Source organism: Brienomyrus brachyistius, chromosome 9, assembly GCF_023856365.1.
Source record: "Brienomyrus brachyistius isolate T26 chromosome 9, BBRACH_0.4, whole genome shotgun sequence".
Classification (NCBI taxonomy): domain Eukaryota; kingdom Metazoa; phylum Chordata; class Actinopteri; order Osteoglossiformes; family Mormyridae; genus Brienomyrus; species Brienomyrus brachyistius.
In genome coordinates, this window is record NC_064541.1 from 5640041 (window position 1) to 5661412 (window position 21372).

Genomic DNA, 21372 nt, shown 5'->3' on the forward strand with positions numbered 1-21372 from the left:
AACTGTCTGCTTGACAAAACTGACTTTGGAATGTTAGGGTGGCTATATAGCTGGAGGAGTTGAGTTGAAATAAAAAAAATCACGCCTAAATTAATATCTCAACTCATAATACATTTCTAATACTGAGTAAGACACCTGCATTTTTTGACCTTGCTTGCTAATTAGAACATTACAAACACCGAGAGCAGAAAATAAACCTGATTGAACCTCATTGGCAAACCGCCTCACTCCACTGCACCAGCTACGTCTGAATTGTTTGCTTTCGGCAAAACAAGAGCACTACCTGCTACCTTTCCAACAACAAAGGCGGGTAAAGAGATTGCAGTCAGGTGATGTCACTCAGATAAAATTGTACTGACAAGCTTTTAATTAAAGTTCTCCCACACATATTTCTTCTTGTCCCCGGGAGGTATTATGCATTATATGAGGCACCAGTAGTGAGTAAAATGGCAGTGTTTTATTTTCGCTCACTGCTGACAGTAACAGGACACTTTGTTAAACAATCTGTTCACCTCCTTTACTGGTACTGTCTGGCTTTTGGGAAACGGCCATATATGTTGAGCTGTTTATGGTGATAATTGAACACATCGGGTGTTAAAAGGTGTTTTAAGGAACACGGAAAGAAGAATTGATTATCTGGGGCTGTGCTGACTGAAGACTGGGCCTGACTAGCGTGTCCTAACAGGTGTACGGGACTGAGGCCAAGAGTAGCTCAGCTACAAATATTAGAATGCAGGGAATAATTCCTGGCAACTCATCTTTAACCGCTGGCATTCACTAAACGGTATGATGCAATAAGATCGGGATTATAAAGGTGAACAACAATCCTAATAATAATATGAAAATTGATGGTAGGTGAAATTGATATGGAGGCTTGCATGGTATTGACCGTAACTGTATTCTACAAACATTCTTCTGTTTTCCCATATGTTTGCCATCATTTATCTAAGGCAGACATGGCTGCATAGTTCTCATGCATTGATGTCATACTTGCAGTAGATGACTGTGCAGCACTTTGTGTTTCTGGTAAGAAGCTGCTGTTCAAATTTGTGCATTCAAAATCCCAGAAAGTACTCGCAAGCCAAAGTACTCAGATACTCATAAGAGAATAGCCCATTACTGCCAGCAACAAATAGATCTTGTTAAGTGCCCTAAGAGACATCCATCCATCCATTTTCTATACCTACTTGTCCTATAGAGGGTCATTGGCATCCAGGTCCTATGACTAAAGCTAGGGGCACAGTCAAGGAGGAAAATAACCCAGGATGCAGAGCCAACTCACCACAAAGCACACAAAGCCATTATATATAAAAATCGTTGACTGCAATCAAAACCAATGCCAAAAGTCATGTATTTAGTTTGGCTACTTATGGTTAAGGTTAGGGCTGGGCAGGGGTTACGGTCATCATGTTGGGATTAGGGTTATGCCAGTAGAAATGAATGGAGAGTGTGAGTTGTGTGTATGTGTGTAAGGGTGTGCCCTGTAAGAGACTGGCATCCTGTCCAGCATGTGTCCCTGCCTCAGCCCCTTCCCCCCACCCACTCCCCATGTGCCAACAGCCACACAACCCCGACCAGGATAAGTGGCTGGACCATACACTACATGGATAAAGTGTTACATGCTGCCGATGCTAATTTCCCTACAAACAAACATACTCACTTATGACATCTTTGGTCGTCATATTAATGTTTATTCATATGATGAGTAATTGAAAAATATATAAACATCTTGGTATAGAAAAAATGATCATGCTTATTGACACTCGTACATTTTGTCTTACTTTTGGCTAATGAATTCTTCATTATTTTCCACGAAAAATGTATTCCCAGTAAATGTTCATACTTAAGGTCTTCAAATGTTTTTAATAGACAAAATCATATAAAGAATATCATTTACATATATTCATTATTATCAATCTTCTTTAATTTAATGCATTGTTTTGGCTGATAACATCATGTGTTAATAGTAAAATACTCCGCTGACAATACTTTTTAATGCACTTTAACTGTAATCTTAAACAATTTAAATTTGTAACCAATAATTTCACTTTCACCTGTAGTACAGAGGGGGCAGTAAAAGACAAGAATTTAGGTTTTTGGTGAGAATATTATCTAGACTTTGGCAATGCTTTTCTGTCATGCATTCAATAGCAAACTCTGAGATACAAGCTAAATGTTACATATGTATCAGTCATATTTCTTTTCATTTTCCAAAGAATCAGTATTATTTAGCTGGAGTCAATGCATGACATTGCCATATGATCTCATCGGTTAACCGCTTTGATTAAAAGAGTCTGTGTGCATTGACACACAAAACATGAACAACCTCACCAGCATCAATCATTCTCGGAAAAACCCCTTTCTCTCAGCTAGTCGTGTTCTTATGTCAGACACAGAGGAAGACGTCAGTTAAGTTCTCATGTTGTCAATTTAATATTTTTAGCATGAATAAACACAATATATGTATCGCTTTTACAGGACACTCTGAAAAATAAAACTCACAAATCATTAATTTTTAAAATATATGATTCCATTTATTTACAAAGGCATTGACAGTCTAAATTCTGCTCTTTCTGTCTCTCAATACATTCTAATTCAGTATGTCCATTGTATAAAATACTTTTAGATAAAGATTACGGATGGATAACCAACCTAAGAATACAAACATGAATGAACTTGGTACTTAGTACCTGCAACTTCTGCAGATAATAGAACTAATCGTGTTTTGTTATTCTTGTGTATGTTTACAATGGCAGGGCTTCAAAAAAGAAAAAACATCTGTAATAATTTGTAAAGCAGAACCCTAAGCCTAAAATCCTGTTTTGACCACAACTGATAATTCTAGTTAAACCACTGAGTCAATATTTTATCACATGAATGCAACAAACAGACGTGAATACACTTGCGACTTTAATCCCTTTTCAAACATCTCCTCCTTTGTTACCTACTCTGATTCAGTATAACATCAAATTTATGCAGAAAACAAACACGAAACAATGTATATGCCTGGGAAAAAAAGAAAGAGTAATTAATAATTTAGTCACCCACACCCAGTAGCGTTCTTTTGAAGTACAATTAATTAATCCAAAGCGTCAACATGCATCAGCATTATCTGAAGATAAATATCACATTCCTCTTGTTTTCTTTTTATTAAAATTTTAAATAAAAATGGTAATGCATGTTGAAAAGTAGCCATTAAGGAATATGATTTTGTCGTTCCTGTGAAGGCGAGCAGCAAAGCTACTTGCTCTTGCCGTCAGATCAACGGCCCTCAAGAAGTGAGGAGTGTAATTACTTGGCTGAATTGTGCTGAGCACGGCTAAGCATCGCTGAGGATTAGGTTTCCCGCCTTTCGCCACCTCGTCCTCGGCCAAGCGGCGGGAAACAGCTGGCCTCGATTTCTTGAGCGCCGTTAATGAATCGCGGTCTCTGCCATTGGGGGGGGGGGGGGGGGGGGGGGGGGGGGGGGAGTAGCCATTAAGTGAAATGAAGCTAATATTCCCGGTCAAGATAGCAAGGAGAGATCGTCCAGGAAATTGTGCTTGGCTCAAAAAAGTCGTTTCCCATCCCTAGTTTACAGCACGATTTGAAGAGTGTTTACTTATATGCGCACGAGGCAAATAACATTATTAACATTTAGAATAAACAGAATGGTAACAGTATAGATAGGGACTGAAAGCAGTATCATGGCCTACAGCAACATGTATATCGTTGTCTGTACCTGAAATGGAATTTCCATTCTATTAACTTCTTACATTAATAAATTACAGTTATACTGACATGAATTCGGAAGGGCATGTTGGCGAAAGGTATTAGCTTTGCATCCAGGAGGTTTAATGTTGCTTTACCCTGGAAGAAAAAGTCCAGGTTTTGCATAGTTATATGTTATATCTATTTATAGTTTTAATTGTAACTTAACTGTAAGGAAAGGGGTGGAGCATTGACAGGGTTAAGTGCTTCTCTTTCACCTGCAGTCATTTTCGCTAACGATAGAGACACTTTTGTTACTGGTGGACCAGACCACACATTCCCTCATTGTATTCAGGGCGGGTTTATTATTTCAATGTTCCCACCCAAAAAGTCACTTCTGCCCCTCTTAGTGTAGTGACTGTTTGTGGCCAACAGGGGGGCCCCGAAAATGCAGGGGCCTGATGCAAATGCGTGGTTTGAGTGGTGGCGAACACAGCCACGGTCTGAGCCCCATATTTTCCATGCTAAGACTGACGTCTTTCATTCCTTCTTCCCTGTGTCATGTTACATACATTACATAGGTCCGCCATCTCGTCCAAGACGCATCATTACTTCATTGGTCAGGCTTGACATTCCTGAGTGTGGGTTCCAAGCACATTTACAGTGTCGATGCTGCGCTTTACACCGGCTTCCGTGCTGTTGCCTCCTACCGAGATGGGACTCCCCCTATCACAGAAGTCACGGTGTCTTTATTAGGTGCGTCCAATACCTGGATAAGGGGGAGAACAGCACCACATATTAATAACTGCTTGTATATACTGTATCTCCTCCCTACGCTACACAGTGTTTTTGAAATGCACCTTTAATTTGAGCGGTGTCTGTTGTACGAAAAGCACGGTAACCTTTAGCCGCTGTGAGTGACCTGCAGTGTGGGATGATATGCTTCAAGATTCAAGCCTCTTTCATTGTCACATACATAGTCATACAAAGTACAACACAGTGAAATGCATCCTGAACCGCTCCTTTTGACTGTGCGAGTGAAAAATCCAATTATGTAAACTAGTTCAAATGCAAAAAGCTAAAATGCAAGCTTCTGAAATAGGACAATTCTTCTGTGTACATTTGAATATGTCTCACTGAATTTCAGAGCACCTTTGATAGACAGACAGACAACTAGATAGACAGACAGACAACTAGATAGATAGACAGATAGACAGATAGACAGATAGATAGATAGACAGATAGATAAAAAGTAAAATAGATAGATATCCTATTCATTTAACTTGATTTTTGATTGCTTTGATATCAGTTTGTAATGTTATACTGCAGCTCAATACCCAAGATTGGAGATGACATGTGTTTAAGGACTGGGAGGGGCTACAGAAAGGATTGATTACTATCATACTACTGTACTAATGTGTATCGTACTAATGTGTTACATTCCTGTACTTGGACCTGCACGAGTGGTACATAAAAGTTTCAATTTAATTTGCAAACTCTACATAGAGAGAGAGAAGGGATCTGAGCCAGCAGGTCCTGAACATGAGCATCACTGGTACCCAGTAAGCTGCCCTGATACTTCCTACATGAGACCTTCAGCTGTCTTACTTCCCTGACACTTTTACGACAGACCCAGGATCATCCTAAAGGAGTCAGTCATAGTAACATTTTCCCGCAATTAATTATATTGTGCATCAATTAACACTGTCAAGGGAAAACAAAGATCTGAGCTCCGTTATTATTTGCAATAAAATATATTCTGAGGGATTAACCATCATCATGAGCTGGCGCCCCGTCCTGGTTTATTCCCTGACTTATGCCTGTTGCTGCCAGGATAGGCTCCGGACCCCCGAAACCCTGCATCGGAATGGGTGGATGGATGGATGGAGGAAAGGATGGATGGAGCTTTATTATTGGAGGACAAACATTCATCATAATAACATCGGAAGTATATTTCTCTATCTGAACTATTTTAATAACATGCAGTCTGTTGGAAGGTGACCTATTTTTATAAAAGTCTATTTGAATTTATAGTATATAAAGTGTACATCATATGAAAATATTATGTAATAAACATGATTTACACTTACAGGTGATATAGTTATTAGGCTTCATATTTCTCTTAGAACATAGTTATTTTATTCAAACTTCTGACTGAAATATTATATATGTTATAATATCAAATATTATAGACCCATATGTTACATATCATACAGAAATAACAGCAGACAATAAGTTGCCTCTCGCTACTTGATCGGTTGTACTGGAGAATGACCTTTAGCTTACTCTGCAAGACTGCTGATGTATAGTTTTTGCTTTGTTTGTTTGCTTGTCTCCAGCTATGCTTATTTTATGTCAGAAGCACCGCAAATGGGGCGGAAACCCCTGGATGATTCAGGAGGCCCAGACAGGGACCCCGGAACATGCCAGCAGTGTGACTGATAGCTCTGCCAGCTTCGGTTTTATTTGCGGAGTGAAGCGATGCTTTTCTTCGGCTTTCTTTGTTTCAAGTCAAAGTCAAAGCCAACTTCATTGTCATTGTACGCAGAGCAGCACATAGCAATAGTACTGAAACAGACATTACAATGGAATAAATAAGATAACATTTAAAAAATGGTGCCACAATTACTATCCTAAGTAAGGTGCAATAATCATATATGTAGCAATCTATGTATGAGTTGCAAAAGCCTATGTACTTCTACTAGCCTACACCACTCCATGTTCCCCGGCTACTGTAAGTCTCGCCTTTTCTGCTGATTTGTATATTTCCCTTTAACTAGGTTCTTACTTAGCTTGAAAGATGTCATGATGTTCTTAGTCTAATGCTGCTCACACTCGAACCCGGGCCTTCGTTGGCGGCTCAGGCTTGCCGCACTTACGCCTAGTTGACTCCTCTTCGGCAGTATGTTTGTAATGTGTCGTTTGCCACACTTGTGCATTGCTTTAGACAAAAGCATCTGCTAAATTTAAAGACAAAATAATCACTCTATTAAAGCAGGTGAGATTGCGGGCTACTCAATAACGGGCATGTCAAGTTATTACCGTAATAGTTTTACCTGAAAGTTGAGGCCTAGCTTGACATTTGGACTGTGAGAGGAATCAGAGTTTGAGCATAATTATTTTTCTGGATCTATAGAGTACTATCTCGTGCACTCCCAAACGTCATATGCTTCCAATTTACAAGTATAGATCAAGAGTTGAGTAGTGGCTCAGAGACGTCTTTTATTTACATCTTATTTTAGATGTTTCTTTTCGTCTGGATCCTGTTTAGGTGCTCCACAAAGTACCCAGCCAGATGTCTCTACGTTTCCTGTGGTGTAATAGGCTACCATTTGCAATACACAACGTAACTCCTGTAGAAGTACTACAGAAAGATATTTTAAACATAGAGTAATCCCTGTACAATTAGCTGGTAGTACTTTTGTCAACATATAGCAAAGGCAAGCAGAAGTTGTACTTCAGAATGCTGAATGAAAGTCTTTAGGACATTATTCATTCTTTCGAGCAAATCTCACAGTCCACTGTCTTCAGTATAATTTCCATGTAGAATTTCTCTATGTCTTTGGCTGTTGGTATTTCATTAAAAAGTAATAATAATAACAATACACAGAGATTTTACAGTGGTACAGATTTTATAGGTGAAATAGTATTTGTACTATTATAAAAATGTACTATGTAGTGATACATAAGTTGAAGAGAAGAATAACTATTATATTAAAGTGTTTCTGTTAATCTGCTTTTCAGCCGTGGAAAAAAAATCAAGACCACTCTATATTTTTAAACAAATCTGCATTTTGAGATCATGGTTTAATTGTGGTTCTGCTGCCAGAAGGCTACGCTGCGCAGCAGGCTGCTTCCAGGTTCAAAATTTCTAAGACGGCAGGACAAGGTGAAGCAAGAGACACTGGGAATGATCAGAAACCAGCCAGGTAGAGGGCAGAACGCGACTTTCTAATGCCAGAGATGGGCATTAACTTATCTGACAGTTTTTCATGAATCATAGGATGACATCAAGTGACCTTCGAAAGGAATGGAAAACATTAAGTGCAGGTGTGAGGGGTACAGCTAGAATAATTTGTATCAGGCTCCTAGAAGCAGGACTGAGGTCTCATAAAGCAAGAAAGAAGCCCTTCATTATTGAGAAGCAGGGAAGGCTGCAGTTTGCAGATAAATATGTATTATTCTCAGACGCAAACCCATAAACTGAGAAATGAGCTAAAGAAAAATTCTGCTGTGGTCTCTTCATTTTTTCCGCCGCTGTATTTCCAAACTCCACCAGGAAGCACTACGTTGAAGCAGAGTAAACTTGCGGTGGGAAAACGATGATGCAGTGCAGTCATTAGCTTATGATTCATGAAGCCCTGCCGAGCTGCTCGGAAGTCTGTTAATGCAACTGAAAAATAAACACCTGAACTGCAGAGCGGAGCCTGCTTTAAGAATGTCAGTATTAAATAGCAAATGTACGTGGTGAACAGCGAGATCTTTTCCAAAAGCAAAGGGCCAAGATGCGATGTAGGCAAACGGGAGCTGTACTATGGGATACGTTTAGGCTTATGGCCCGAAAAAAAGGAGGGAGTGTGCCTGCTCATAGTGCCGGTCAACCATCCTCTGAGGGGGGCACCAACTTAGAACCCCCCCCCCCCCACCAGTAAGCTCAGCAAGGGCTCCTGACATGCTTCAACCAGCATGATCTGCTCATAGCAGTAGATCCACCTGTTGCGACCCCCTTCACAAAATGTAGCAGCATTCCATAGGCTGAGTTATGTTCGTAGATCCAAAATACATGGAGGACGTCAGCTATGTGGGTGGTATGGTTAATCTGTGTCTCTAAACTGTCCATTGTGTGTGTGTATGTGTGTCTGTGTGTGTGCGCGCGCGCATGTGCCATGTGATGGACTGGCAGCCAATCCTGGGCCGCACCCCTGTCTTGTGTTCTACACTGCCTGGGATGGACTCCCTCCCCCATCCCCCCCCCCCCCCCCCCCAAACCTGGACCAGGATCAGTGATCGGAAAGGAGGATGAATAAATGGCCAAAAACTATGAATCTTTGAGAGATGGTCACTGTTATATATCATAAAATGCTTAGAGTGGATGACCCAAGGATTATATATAATCAAGAGCACCCTTTCAGCATATGCGCACCATAGATATTTATGATTGTATTTAATGCCTAATGTCTGTAATATAAAATGTCTTGTCTCCGTCTTGGTTCTCAGACTTTTTTTCCATAGTCTGGAGCTCGGCATCCATGCATTTCACTGCACACTGTACTCAGTATAACTTTGTAAGTTACGAACAAAACTTTGAAACTCTGAAACTATAATCAAAGAGCATAAGCCAGTGAAACGTGTTACTGAGGTTAACAACTACAGGCTGGTGTATCTTCCTTAGCTCAGCTCTCTGTACAAATGTGACCCCTGACTGGTGATATTCCACAGAGAATATACTGTGTATATATATACTTCTTCCTGATCTTTTGTTCTCAGATAGGCCCTGTAAAACAGTTTTTTTTCCCCCAGATCTCCTCATATCTGCAGGTCCTGCTCACTTCCTTCACAGATTGGAGGTCACGGAAGAAATTTAAGGAAAGCGTGTGGGGTATTGCTCTGCCCCCACCATCTACTGGAAACTTGCAGGAGCCTGACAGGCCCCCTCCCACCGCCAAAAGACAGCAGGTGTGCTTCACCACCTCAGATGTAAATTTCTCAGCACTAGGAGTTATGGTTTAGACTTCCCTGTTAGTGGGAACCATTGGCCTGCACTTAGCAACATTGCATTTACCGCTGAGCAAGGTGGGAATCCCTCTAAAACGTGTCATGTAAAATAAGCAATACTGATGAGAGTAACACTGATATTGGGCGACTATACTACAAAACCTCAGTGCATCAGGATGCTGCGCCCGTGACTGGAAGATCACCGGTTTGAATCCCAGTGTTGGCAGAGTGATGTCACCATTTGGCCCCTGAATAAGGCCCTTAACCCCTAATTGGTTCAGGAGCTGTTTGAGCCTGTTTTCTCAAAAAAAATGTGTTTTACTTTGGACAAAAGCATCTGTTAAATAAACTGAAGGTACAACAGCTTGTCATATTTCAGATAAAGAAGGAAACATTACCAGAAGGGCTCATTGTGTTAATGAGACCTTGCAGTTGAGGTTAAAGAGATCTTGGGATTTGTAGTTTGTCATACTGGGCAGAGCATGGTGATTAAACTCGCCTTGTCGAGTTCCACGACAACCCGATTTAATCGTGTAAACTTCTATGTAAGCAAACCATTCAAAACTTCAAAGGGTCAAGGATCCCCCTCGGATTTGGGTTGGGGATTCTAATCTTAGCGTCGAATTTGTGCTATATTTTGTCCCAGAAGCAGGCAGCAGCAGACTCTCGGAGGCAGCGATAACGGGGTAATGCGGCACTTATCCCCTTTGAGAGTATTGCCTTCACGAGACTACAGGCAGCTACTCAAGGGAAGGTAGATACAGACTTTGACTAAAGAAAGCCAGCAAAGAATCGCTAAAGAAATTTGAGCTGATGACTTTGTAACGGACTTCAGGAAGAGGTATAGCAAGTGAGAGATGCTATCACCAGAACATGCCCTTTAAAATTCAGGCCTTACTTTCCCGGATCCGCACTCACTTGCAGCTGAAGCAAAGCCACATTAACATTCCATTCAGGGTCTCTAAAGAGAATCTTAATTAATCCCGATTCTCCTGTGCATGTAGTTTACTCATTGTGTTTCTTAACTAATGGCTGCTGTCAGGAATTATTTCTCTCTCTCTCTCTCTCTCTCTGTCTCTCTCTGCGTTCTTTTGGGGATATCGTGTTCGCCTGCATAACATGACAGAAATGTAACATGCAATGAAGAAAAAAAAAAAGATCTTAGGAAGAGAACAAACAGAAAGTTGGTCTGACTTCAGTCAAGCCTAATGGTATGGAACAGTTTACAGCCGTAATGAGCAGGTCCACACTGCTCTCCCTCAGAACATTATACCATCAACAAGTAAGAAGCTTCCACGATCAACCCAATCTCGAATACCTTGTCAAATGATTATATTACAATGCCCATGAAGGTGTGAAGGTATGGTGAGATATTTCTGTAATATGTAAACTTTACAATAGCACATACGATTTAGTAATTATTCATATTTTGTTATAGGTTAAAACACAGTGCTGTTTTAAGCATCATGATGCAAAATAAGCAGAAAAACCGTGTCATTAGGATAATTAATAATATAGTAAAAATTGACTGTTGCAAATTCCACTCGCTTTGGTCCCCGTTACCCATATAGGCTTCACCTGGTCATATACGTGTTTCCCTCAAAGTACATGTACGAATGGTTTGCCCTTGTTGCTAAGTGTCGCTGTACAGTATGTCAGTATACGACATACGTACACACAGGCAGGTTTCATTTGAACGCGAATGCACTGCTTCAGCTATACTCACTTGTTAAAATTTCTGAGCATGTCTGCAAGCAAAGTACGAATTTGCCCTGTTTCTGTTCATACTTCTCCCTCTTTTCAACTCGTTTGTGCAATTTCATCTGTATCTCGCTTCTTTTCGGCAAGACGCCAGATATGGGAACTAAAAACGAAAACACCGAAACAGGAATATTTGTTCTATCTGCCAAACGTGACCTCTAACTACCCTGAAAAATCTTAATGACCCTATTTGGATTCTGGTTTTAACAAACGTCATAGGTGGAAATCGGTTTTGCCTGCTCCTTTTCCTTGATCATCAGGAAGACTGAATATATCTTCTGGCACATTTATGAGGGGCTCTACCTTGGGTTTACTTTGAAAAATCCTCGCTGCTTTGATGTGTTTTATTAAACCCATCTGTACTCGATTTGTTCGTAATTTTTCCCTTTTTTGCACAATCATTATTTACGATCAAACTTAAGTTGTAAAACCAAATAAGAGAAAATAAATGTTACAGGGAGAAAACCCAAATGTGTTTACAAATGTGATAAGTATTCACTTGACGACTCAATTACGTGTCCCTTAATTCATTCATTGTTTTTCGGATGTAATAAAACATTATGAATACATATAACCATACAAACAACACATTTATTATTTGAACTTAAATCGTTGTAGGGTATGACCAAATATGAAAACGTTTTTCAAAACAGGCAACCATCTTGACAAAATGTTGCTAGGGTTGTTAAAAATATCTTTTAAATGCTTAATCCTCTTACACACAAGTTCAAAATGAAGTATTTCAATTTTCAATAACTGCATTAGGCTACCACAGGCGTTTGACAATTTAGCTTTTTGAAAGATCGAATATAGAGTGTTACCACCTTTTTGAAGAAAACGTAATTGAAATTTCGATTTTGTAATAATAATAATAATAATGCATAAATTCTCAATCACGCAATGCCTGAACCAACAAAATTTACTGTTTAATTGTTTCTTGTAAATCTATATGTATGTTATATTGGTATATTAAAACTTTTCTAAGGTTACCTATAGAACATCAGCATGACCTATACGCTAAGTTCATAGCGGGTTTAAAATAAGTAAATTTAGAATGAACACTTTAATTGTATAATTCTTGCATTCATTTCCTTATTTTCATTAAATTGATCATTTAAGTGAAATATAATCCAGGGCATGAATTGATAAAAAAATCGAATTCAATAATACTAGTGCTGTTTTCGAGATGGTCGTGTTAAACGTAGGATTGACCACTTGCGGTCGGTGGGCATATCGCGTGAGAAAAGCGATATTAGTGTATTTGTCCGGACTCACACTGCCGCTGCAATCTAGCTATTATGACATATTCACCCTCCATGAATTCCGTGATCCACACCTTTCGCGATCAGCTTTTGTTTGTTATACGCTGGTCTTGAGTTTCACCGGCCTCTGCTTCCAATCAAAAAAAGGTGGGTGAAGTTCTTTTCATGTTTTCAAAGGCAGCGGGTGAGCTGTTTTACAGAAACAATAACACTTTTTATTGAGAACAAATGTTGACATTTGAAGAAAGCAGAGAAAAAGGCACAATCCGTGGGCAACCTAAAGTAAAAACCGCCTCTGGTTGTGTTTGACAACAGGAGAAGTTCCCCCGGGACCCCACCTGGGATTAAAGCTTAAATTGCAATAAATCAGCTCTAATGAAACCTTTCGGAACCATGATGGAACCTGTTTGTCTTTTCTCGCGAAATGGTCAAATACAAAGATGTTAGACCTTTGAAGAGAAGTTTAAGGGCGCCGAATGCCCCAAGGACAACTTAGTACTAATTTTGCACATTACTTAAACAAACTGAATTCAATATAAGCCCATTCTCTTTTAAATTCTAGAAATGTTTTTCTAGTAAAACACTTATGTCCCATTTATAATCAATGTCATCTGTAGCAGCAAAAAGTTCGCATGCATATTAGGCTGTGCCTTAAAGCACAGAAAATTATTGAACAGTTTCATAACTCAAAAAAGCGGTTATATCTGCATATGAGTAGCATGAATATAATTTTAATTATTCCGTAGAAATATTTTAAATACATTGCTCCACTTTTATTGGTGTTTGAGCTTCACATTTCTAGGAAACGTTTGACGCTTGTTTAAAATACCAACGAGTACAATAATAGTTAATGACGATTCTAAAAAAGCGTCAATAACATTAATTCTGCATTCACATTTGGTTATCGATGCAGAAGGGTCGAGAAGCACTTAAAGCTTAAAAAATGCGTCATTAGATTTCTATATTCATGTGACATTTGGTTAAAAAAAAAGTGGATGGGTCATAATTAAAGCAGAGTGTTTATTCGGGTCGAAAGCTACGGCGTGGAGTATAACTCCACCGGGATCGAATAATGATCCCGCAACAGATGAATTAATCAAAAGCAAAGCGGATATGACATAGAAATGCGAGGTATCGCCACAGTTCCTTTATGAGACCCGAGGTGCGTCGTCTGACGTCTCCTAATACACTTTACCGCAAGGTCTGCAAAATAAGCTCAAAACACAATAAAAATCGAGCTACGTAACAAAATGTATTGATAAAATTTAAATCCCACTTGATTGTCCTACTTTTTGTTCCGATTTCGTTCTTGGAATTGATGACATTTTCCGAATACAATCGATTTTCACGCGTTACAGTCACGTCGGTGAAATATTGTTAAGGGCGCACTTGGTGGTATTTCGCCTGAAAATTAAACTGACTTGGAGAAATTCTTATAAGCTACTGCAGGTTAATTTTATTCTGACTCTAAGTAATGAAGAGCACAATGTTGCCAGTATATACCAGCCTGTTTTATTTACAATCACCGATATAAATTAGTAAAAGTATTTCTGTTAACAACCAACAAAGATTGTGTAACGTTCTATAACATTTCAAATAAAAATCCAGTCATTATTTATTTACAAAACAATATTCAGATTCCATTGCAATACAACTTGCATAAATTATGGGCTTTTGCCATCGTTACAAAAATAAATATCAAATGTATTCCACTTTAAGTCCAAGTTAATCAGTCTCATTTCTTCTGCATGATACATCTTTACAAAATGTTACTTAATGCTAACTATTTTCACACCTATAGTATACAATATATACCGTGGCAATGAAGCAATATAGGATCCTGAGAAATAACTTTTTTTCCAAATTCACATACATTGGGAAATCTACTTCACCAACAAATGCACATTCCTTTAAAATTGAAGTGAAATTAAACGATTTTAAAATTTCATTCTTATTGAAGTTTTTTTTGTCTATTCACTATCAATCTATAACACGCTGTAGTCACCGCCTACAGCTTAGGGCTGAATCCAGTATAAATAATAGTTTCGTTTAAAACGATGAAGAAATGATGGCTTGCTCGCTTTTTTTCAAAGCAATTGTGACACCTACCTGTGAACCAAGGAAACAAAACCCAAAATCAACCGAAATTTCACAGACTCGAACAAGAAAACAGTAAATTATACGTTTTACACTACGGTCATTTTGCCACAATTTCTTCTATACAGCACAAACATTTAAAAGAAAAGGAAAAAAACTGAAAATAAAACAAATCGTGAGCAATAATTCATTGGATTGAACAAATAATTTCACGGACACTTAAAACATCAAGATCGAGGCAATAGTTCGCCTAATTGAAATGGCCTCTACATTACTAACTGAAGATAAAATTGATGCAAAATACACATACATCTGCTCCACAGACAGAGTACAACAAAGCAACACCAAAAAAAATAAAAGCTATATTTTATTATTAAAACCAAATTCTAACAAGTAACTTACTTGCGCAATCTTTTTTAACTTGAGATGTATGGTTGGGCTTCTACTGCGCGCACGTCAATGGTGTCTGTCAAAAATACAACCCTCAGTTGAGTTAAACCATTTATCTATCCCGCTAACTTCCAAATTGTGCTCTTGCATATTATTAGTTGTCAATATTTAATTGTGTTGTTATCTGTACATACAAGGTTGCAAAACAATTTTTCAAGATTACAACAACGATTAAATAAAACCACAGGCCTAGCCCAAACGTGTCCGGTCCTGAAAATTCGTTAAGTAGTATCGTATTCTGTGAAATTAAAATACAATTTCGTATCACGCACTTTTCCATTCCTTACAATGTACATATAATCGTACGTATCAGTTTTACATTGCATACTTGTAAAAAAATCAATAAAGGCTTTGCGTAAACATTGTAATATACAGTAGGTCTATATATATATATATATAAATATAAAAATTACATTGATGTAATTTATATTTATAATAGCAGATATACTTTATTACCTACCTTTCTTGGGTTCTAAGTTAGAGGGTCTGAAGTGGTGCTCGAGCTGGTTTGCGTTACTTTTTACCGGGGACTCATTGGCCTGTTTGTGCAGGGGGGCCGTGCTGAGTACAGTCTGGGCGAGCCCCTCATTAGCAGTCACGGCGGCTGAATTGTACCGCAGGATTCCTTGGCTTTGCAAAGGGCTGAAGTTGCCATAGTTTGTATAATTAGTGTAAAACGGAGACGTGTAATAAATAGGCCTTGCCAAGATGGACGAGGCAGGATAAACGGTGCTGGCTGGGGATGCCGCCGACGTCGTTGACAGAAGGGCTGAAGGGCAGTTTTGTCCCAGGTGCTGCTTCTGGTCCGAAGTGGCGATCTCTGCTAAAGACCACAGTTTGGGTTTGATGGGCTGATTCTGTTGACCTGAAGAGACTCTGCTTTCCAGATTCGCTTTGCTACTGCTTCTGTTCGAGTCCTCGTGGCTGTGGTTTAAAAGCGGAGCCTCCGTCCCCGTCAGCGGCGACGAGGTCACCGGCTGGGGTGAGACGCCTCGCTGGGCCCCGTCGTTCTCTGCATCTTGATCGTCATCCTCGCATTTGTCCTTAGTATCTGCTCCAGGCTCACAAACCGTCTGCCCAGTCCTGCAACCGACCTTTTCCCCGTCGGATTCCGCAGAGCAAGAATGGTCTGTGAGAGTATCAACGTGCAAACTAATACCTTAAAAAGAGAATAAGTTCTTTAAAACATAAACTGTACATTTGTAATAAATCGGTAATAAATACATATACGATAAAATATGGCCTAAAAATGCATAACTACACTAAAAAAACGCAGCCGCAATAATCCGCCCATTTTACAACCAAACTGTATTATAATATTAATTAGGGTTCTTTGTCTGAGTCTCGGGTTTTGCACATAAATTAAGCGATAAATAAACGTTAATCGATTTAATCTGACGCTACCGAGATAATCGCTGTGACTCGGCCCTTATTTACCTTCATCCTCAGCCGAAGTTTCACTGCTGTCGAATTGTTTGTCCGCCCGATCGTCTTTTCTTTCACCGTCCCCCTCATCCTCATCCTCGTCCTCGCTTTTATTCCGAGGCGCCCATGTCATCTTGTTCTCCTTCTTCAGTCTTCTCCTGGCATTGGCGAACCAGGTGGAGACTTGAGTTAGGGTCATCTTAGTGATGATAGCCAGCATGATCTTTTCCCCTTTGGTGGGGTAAGGGTTTTTCCTGTGTTCCTGCAGCCAGGCTTTGAGGGTGGCGGTCGCGTCTCTCGTCGCGTTTTTCCGGTAAGCCGGGTCGTTAAGCTGGTACGGGTATCCAGGACTTCCATATGGATGGTAACTAATTGCTCCTGCCATGCCAGTTGTGTGTGGGTCGTACGGAGAACCCTGCAAAATAAACGTAACACGCTATTAGCAATAAGTCTCCTAATGGCTTGGTTATTGTTTAGCTTAACAAACTGAGAAAATATTTTAAACTACATAATGTATTATATATGGGACTACACGCGGCAGCATTATATAATGCATATTATACAACATATATATCATTGCAGTGAGCGTTAAAATAGACCCATGTATTGTGAAAAAACTACTAATTCCAGCAGTTTCCACGTAAATATTTGTTGTCCCGTGCCTTTCTGTTGTCAGAAAAAGAGACGTCATTTAGCATATCGCTTCACTAAAGCATTACAAATCCAATTTGCAAATCAGTGGATGTGCACCTTTGTCAACTGCTTTAAGTGTCACATCATTAGCATTTTAATTCACCTTTTTAACGTTTAAATTGTGCTTGTTTAACTTCACATGCGACGCAGTCTCATTCAGATACCCCCCCCCCCCAAAAAAAAAAAAAAAAAAAAAAAATAGAAAATGTTAACGTCTTTACATTATTATTGATCCAGTGGTTTCAAGTAATTGTTCAGAAGCTATTAGGCCAGTAACCAAACAATATTAACACGTCGGTTCTAATGTTTTTTTTTTTTTTTTTTTACTGTCTGTGCCTGTATATATGTTGTGTATATTTAATCTTAATATACCCAATTATCATTATTTAGGCCTAGACAAATGTGGGGTGGTATATGATCATAACATCTAGTCTCGCAGACTGCAAATGTGCACGCTCAGTTAGTATCCGTCAATCACATTCAACTAACCCGAACTGGTAAATAAAATCACATTTCTGTGTAAGTTACAGATCCCAGCCCATAGTTGACCCGATAGTTAAAGAGCATTGCTGTGAATGTTTAAAATTGCATAGTCTGCGTGTGACCTACGGCAAATTGCTTAATCGTTCATCAAGGGCAGACGGCTGCTTTCATTAAAGAAAACGTCAGCAGATATTGTTTTTTTAATCGATTTACTTGTCTGTTTGCGTGGGGTGCCAATTTGAGATCGGCAGTATAATCGCAACTATTTTTGACACGAAAAAAACTTAACCTCATTTGTTTTTGAGAAAAAGAACACTGCTAAACACAAAATAACTAGGGAAATGTTCCTTACCATATAGGACGGGAAACCCGTGGAATGGTCTGCGGGGTACGACAGCGGATTTGAAAAGCCACCAGCCGAAGCCGTAAAAGCAGCCGATCCTGGATAGGGGCTGAAGGCTGATCCAGACGAAGATCTCGCCAATTCCTCAGTCCTCGGAGCAGCCAGTGCCGAAGCCCCATAAGCCGGGCACGAGTACAGAGCCAAAGAGCCTGGGGGCTGGTAGAGGTAACCCTGAGGATATGACATCGCCGTGTGCGTGTGTGTGCCTGCCTTTCGCTCCCTAAAAAATAAAGAAACGCGATTCAAAAGATATCAGTTCAGCAAGGTAAACTTAAAAAAAAAAAAAAAAAAAAAAAAAAAAAATCCAGCCGCAGCAGCTCAGCAAAGCGCCCGCATAGAGGCACCGTCCGGATCCCCTAGCGCCTGCCCGATGTTTTTTAGTACTCAGAAGTATGGAGTGAGGAGTTAAAGGAAGGAGCGGTCGGGTTTCTGTGAGCATTGGAAAACAGGAGCTGTCAATCCAGCTCATCTGAATATCCCATCCCCGCCCATCGCCATGTGAATAAGGCGTCCAGAAACAAAACTGATGAAAAGGAGGCAGGGTACGCGGGAGCGCTCGCTCCTCCGCTCTCTTCGTTTCTGCTTAATATTGTTCTGAAATATTGCGTCTTATTTCGCGATTACCATAATTGTATGAAAAAAATGAAACGTTTAACAGCGATGCAAGTACTTCCTGTAATGTAGAGTTGTACCTTGTTGTGTGTGGATATAATTACAGGAATAATGCGTCAAGGAATTTATTCTGCACGGGTAACTTAAACAAATTATATATATATATTATTTATTTATTTATTTTCATTACTGTTGGATTAGTCTTAGTGGCAAAATTAAAGTTTCACAAATGAGCAAGGCAGCGGTTCCGCGCAGAGCAGTGCGCCCAGCGGCCTGTTGGCGGAGTTCGGCTCGCACGAAGCGCATATTGCACTCCTTTGGCATAAGCCTCAGTGGCTGCAAGTTCAATGGACCTGGCGCACTCGGAACTACGGATTCTCAAAGTACTCTGTGAAATAATCACACTGAGATCGTCAGAAAAAGCACGACATCTTTATTAGGTGCCATGTCAGGTCGTATGCTGAACAACAATATAGCTGTACTTGGAGCATGTCAGTTATAGGTTACTTGTAAATAATGAAATAATGTAACTAATATGTATTTTGTCTTACAAATACACAATTAAACAACTGCTAATGGTTTCTTTAAATGTAGTATCACTTAAAAGACGGACAAGCATTTGTAGTGGAATTTTAGTATAAATACACTTTATATCGTCCTCTGCACGTGGGGTTAGAGTCCAGTTTAAATGTCTTGAATTTATAGAGGTGGGTTTTTATTCGACATATTATCACTAACACATGCCATCACTCAACTACCAAACATATATGGACTACAATAATTCAAGTTCAGGCTGGACAACAGTCTGTCTGCTTAGCGTTATAAAAACTGAAAGAAAAAAAGAGACCAGATTTGTTCTATAGGACGGCTGGATATACTCCGCATTTTTTCTGCACAATACTAATTGCGCAGGTAGCGTAATATAAGTTTATGACAAGACTGTATGTGTATATTATCAATAAATGCTGTATATGTGACACGTTGCCAATATTGAGGATCGAGGCAGCGGCTACAGTACTGCGTTTCGACATTAAAACATTAGCATTATATTCTTTAATGAGGGTATTGATGTGTGTGTCTGTATATATATATATATATATATATATATATATACATACATACACAGACACATGCACACACTGAGATAGATAGATAGATAGATAGATAGATAGATAGATAGATAGATAGATAGATAGATAGATAGATAGATAGATAGATAGATAGATAGATAGATAGATAGATAATTTCCTAATATCGTTAAAACCAAAACACTGCGATGGTGAAATGCGATTTGATGTGATATAAAAGTGCATTATTTCGCTTTCACAAAAATATTTACCACACAGAATTACAATGTAGATCAAGGCCTTGGTGTATTGTTTGGCTTACTTCAATCTGTAACGCTATTTTCTCAAAACTTTCATTTAGCATGGTCATGCTGATTAATACATTCTAAATTAAACAGTGTATAACTTTCAAAAAAATGTAGTTCCGTGCTGTTTTGTCAATCGGGCTGGTATTAAAGCACCATTAGACAGACGATATAAAAGCAACAATTTAATTTCAGATAACTTTTTTTGTATTTCTCTTAAATAATAACGAAGACCTATTACAACCCGCCACACAATTTTAATTTCCGTTCTGGATTTCAAATGAACTTGAGTAATCTACAGGTAGTATTTCTAGTTTTAATATACGTTTGGAACTATTTTGAATAGCCAGGCTGCGCTTAGCCATAAATATCGCTATATAAATATTATTGTAAATTATGAGTTTTGGAATGCGCACCGCCACCTTCAGATACTGGATGTTTAAAATTAATTTCACAGTAACATAAGACAGGTACCTGTGCAGGAATCCTGTCAGCATTTAATATTTGTCTAAAGATTTGGTAAATAATGTGCGGCCAACCGGCCGGCCGGAGCGGGAGCAGCCAGCAGACTGCGGGCGCTGGGTCCGCGTAGGCGCACAGCAGAGGGCAGTGTCTCCTCTATCCTCCAAGCTCCACCGGAGAAACACCAGCTCCACTAGTCCCACCAGCCCCCCAGCACCGACTGTCTGGACAAAGCTTCAATGTCAGTCGCCCGTCAGCGCACACCCGGGTTAAGTTTCGGCCCGTGTGATATTCCAGTCCAAACAAACACAGCTAAATATGTATAATTCCTGTAAGTCACCCAAGTGACTCTGCCATTTAGATGTGCGTGAGATTTTCTTTTTTCATTTAGAGGTTCGCACTGTTGTTTCATCACTGCTACTAGGCTGCTGCTGCTACTACTATTAATAATAATAACAATAATAACAGTAATAGTAGGATCACTTTGATCGACTTGTGCTTGTTAGATGTAACCATGTCAGCTGAAATCAGTCATGATGGTACCGAAAACGATTCAAACTGCAATAAAACGGCAGCGCAGTGCCAGCGGAGCTCCCATCCGACGGGGAGCGGGGTGTCCCGCGGGCGAACGGCACGTTTCTCTGCTTCGCCCAGAAGCCAGGGAGTTCACACAGCCCCGTCAAACAGCGTCCCAAAGACCAAGATTTGCTGGTTGGGACTGAATCAACTCAGAAGCACTTCATGAATTGTAATAACTGACAACTTTGATGACGGAGTCAGTGAAAACTAATATTTGTGTTGTAAAACACGCGCTTACTACTTATCGAAACGAGACATTTTACGTTGTATGGGGTTTGTTTAATTTCTTTTTTTTTCGTGCGTGATTTTTTTAGGACGTACAAGTCCATATACGTGTTTTTGGGTACTCCACGGTGTTGTCTGTTGTA

At 39.5% G+C, this 21372-nt stretch overlaps 1 protein-coding gene across 3 annotated transcripts; it reads right to left on the reverse strand.

Moving 5' to 3' along the window:
* Window positions 1-2409: 2409 nt before the first annotated feature.
* irx2a (iroquois homeobox 2a) lies at window positions 2410-18387 on the reverse strand. Of its 3 annotated transcripts, none has more exons than XM_049025907.1 (5): window positions 17929-18387; window positions 16413-16815; window positions 15436-16134; window positions 14928-14991; window positions 2410-4459 (listed from the first exon to the last, which is right to left on the reverse strand). In XM_049025907.1, exons 1-4 carry the CDS (start codon window positions 18163-18165, stop codon window positions 14942-14944), a joined length of 1389 nt encoding a protein of 462 aa, XP_048881864.1. In that variant the 5' UTR covers window positions 18166-18387; the 3' UTR covers window positions 2410-4459; window positions 14928-14941. The 3 variants fall into 3 exon arrangements, with proteins under 3 accessions (XP_048881864.1, XP_048881863.1, XP_048881862.1); XM_049025906.1 differs by lacking the exon at window positions 2410-4459 and adding an exon at window positions 13918-14537 and having other exon boundaries at window positions 17929-18386; XM_049025905.1 differs by lacking the exon at window positions 2410-4459 and having other exon boundaries at window positions 13918-14991.
* Between the last annotated feature and the right edge of the window lie 2985 nt (window positions 18388-21372).

What these genes read in the sequence shown, in the direction of transcription:
- irx2a (XM_049025907.1), bottom strand. Translation starts at nt 18,165, where the DNA reads ATGTCATATCCTCAGGGTTACCTCTACCAGCCCCCAGGCTCTTTGGCT. An exon ending in CGGGTTTCCCGTCCTATATG is followed by an intron (nt 16,816 to 17,928) that starts GTAAGGAACATT and finishes TTTATTTTGCAG; the next exon opens with GGTTCTCCGTACGACCCACA. An exon ending in AACTTCGGCTGAGGATGAAG is followed by an intron (nt 16,135 to 16,412) that starts GTAAATAAGGGC and finishes TCTCTTTTTAAG; the next exon opens with GTATTAGTTTGCACGTTGAT.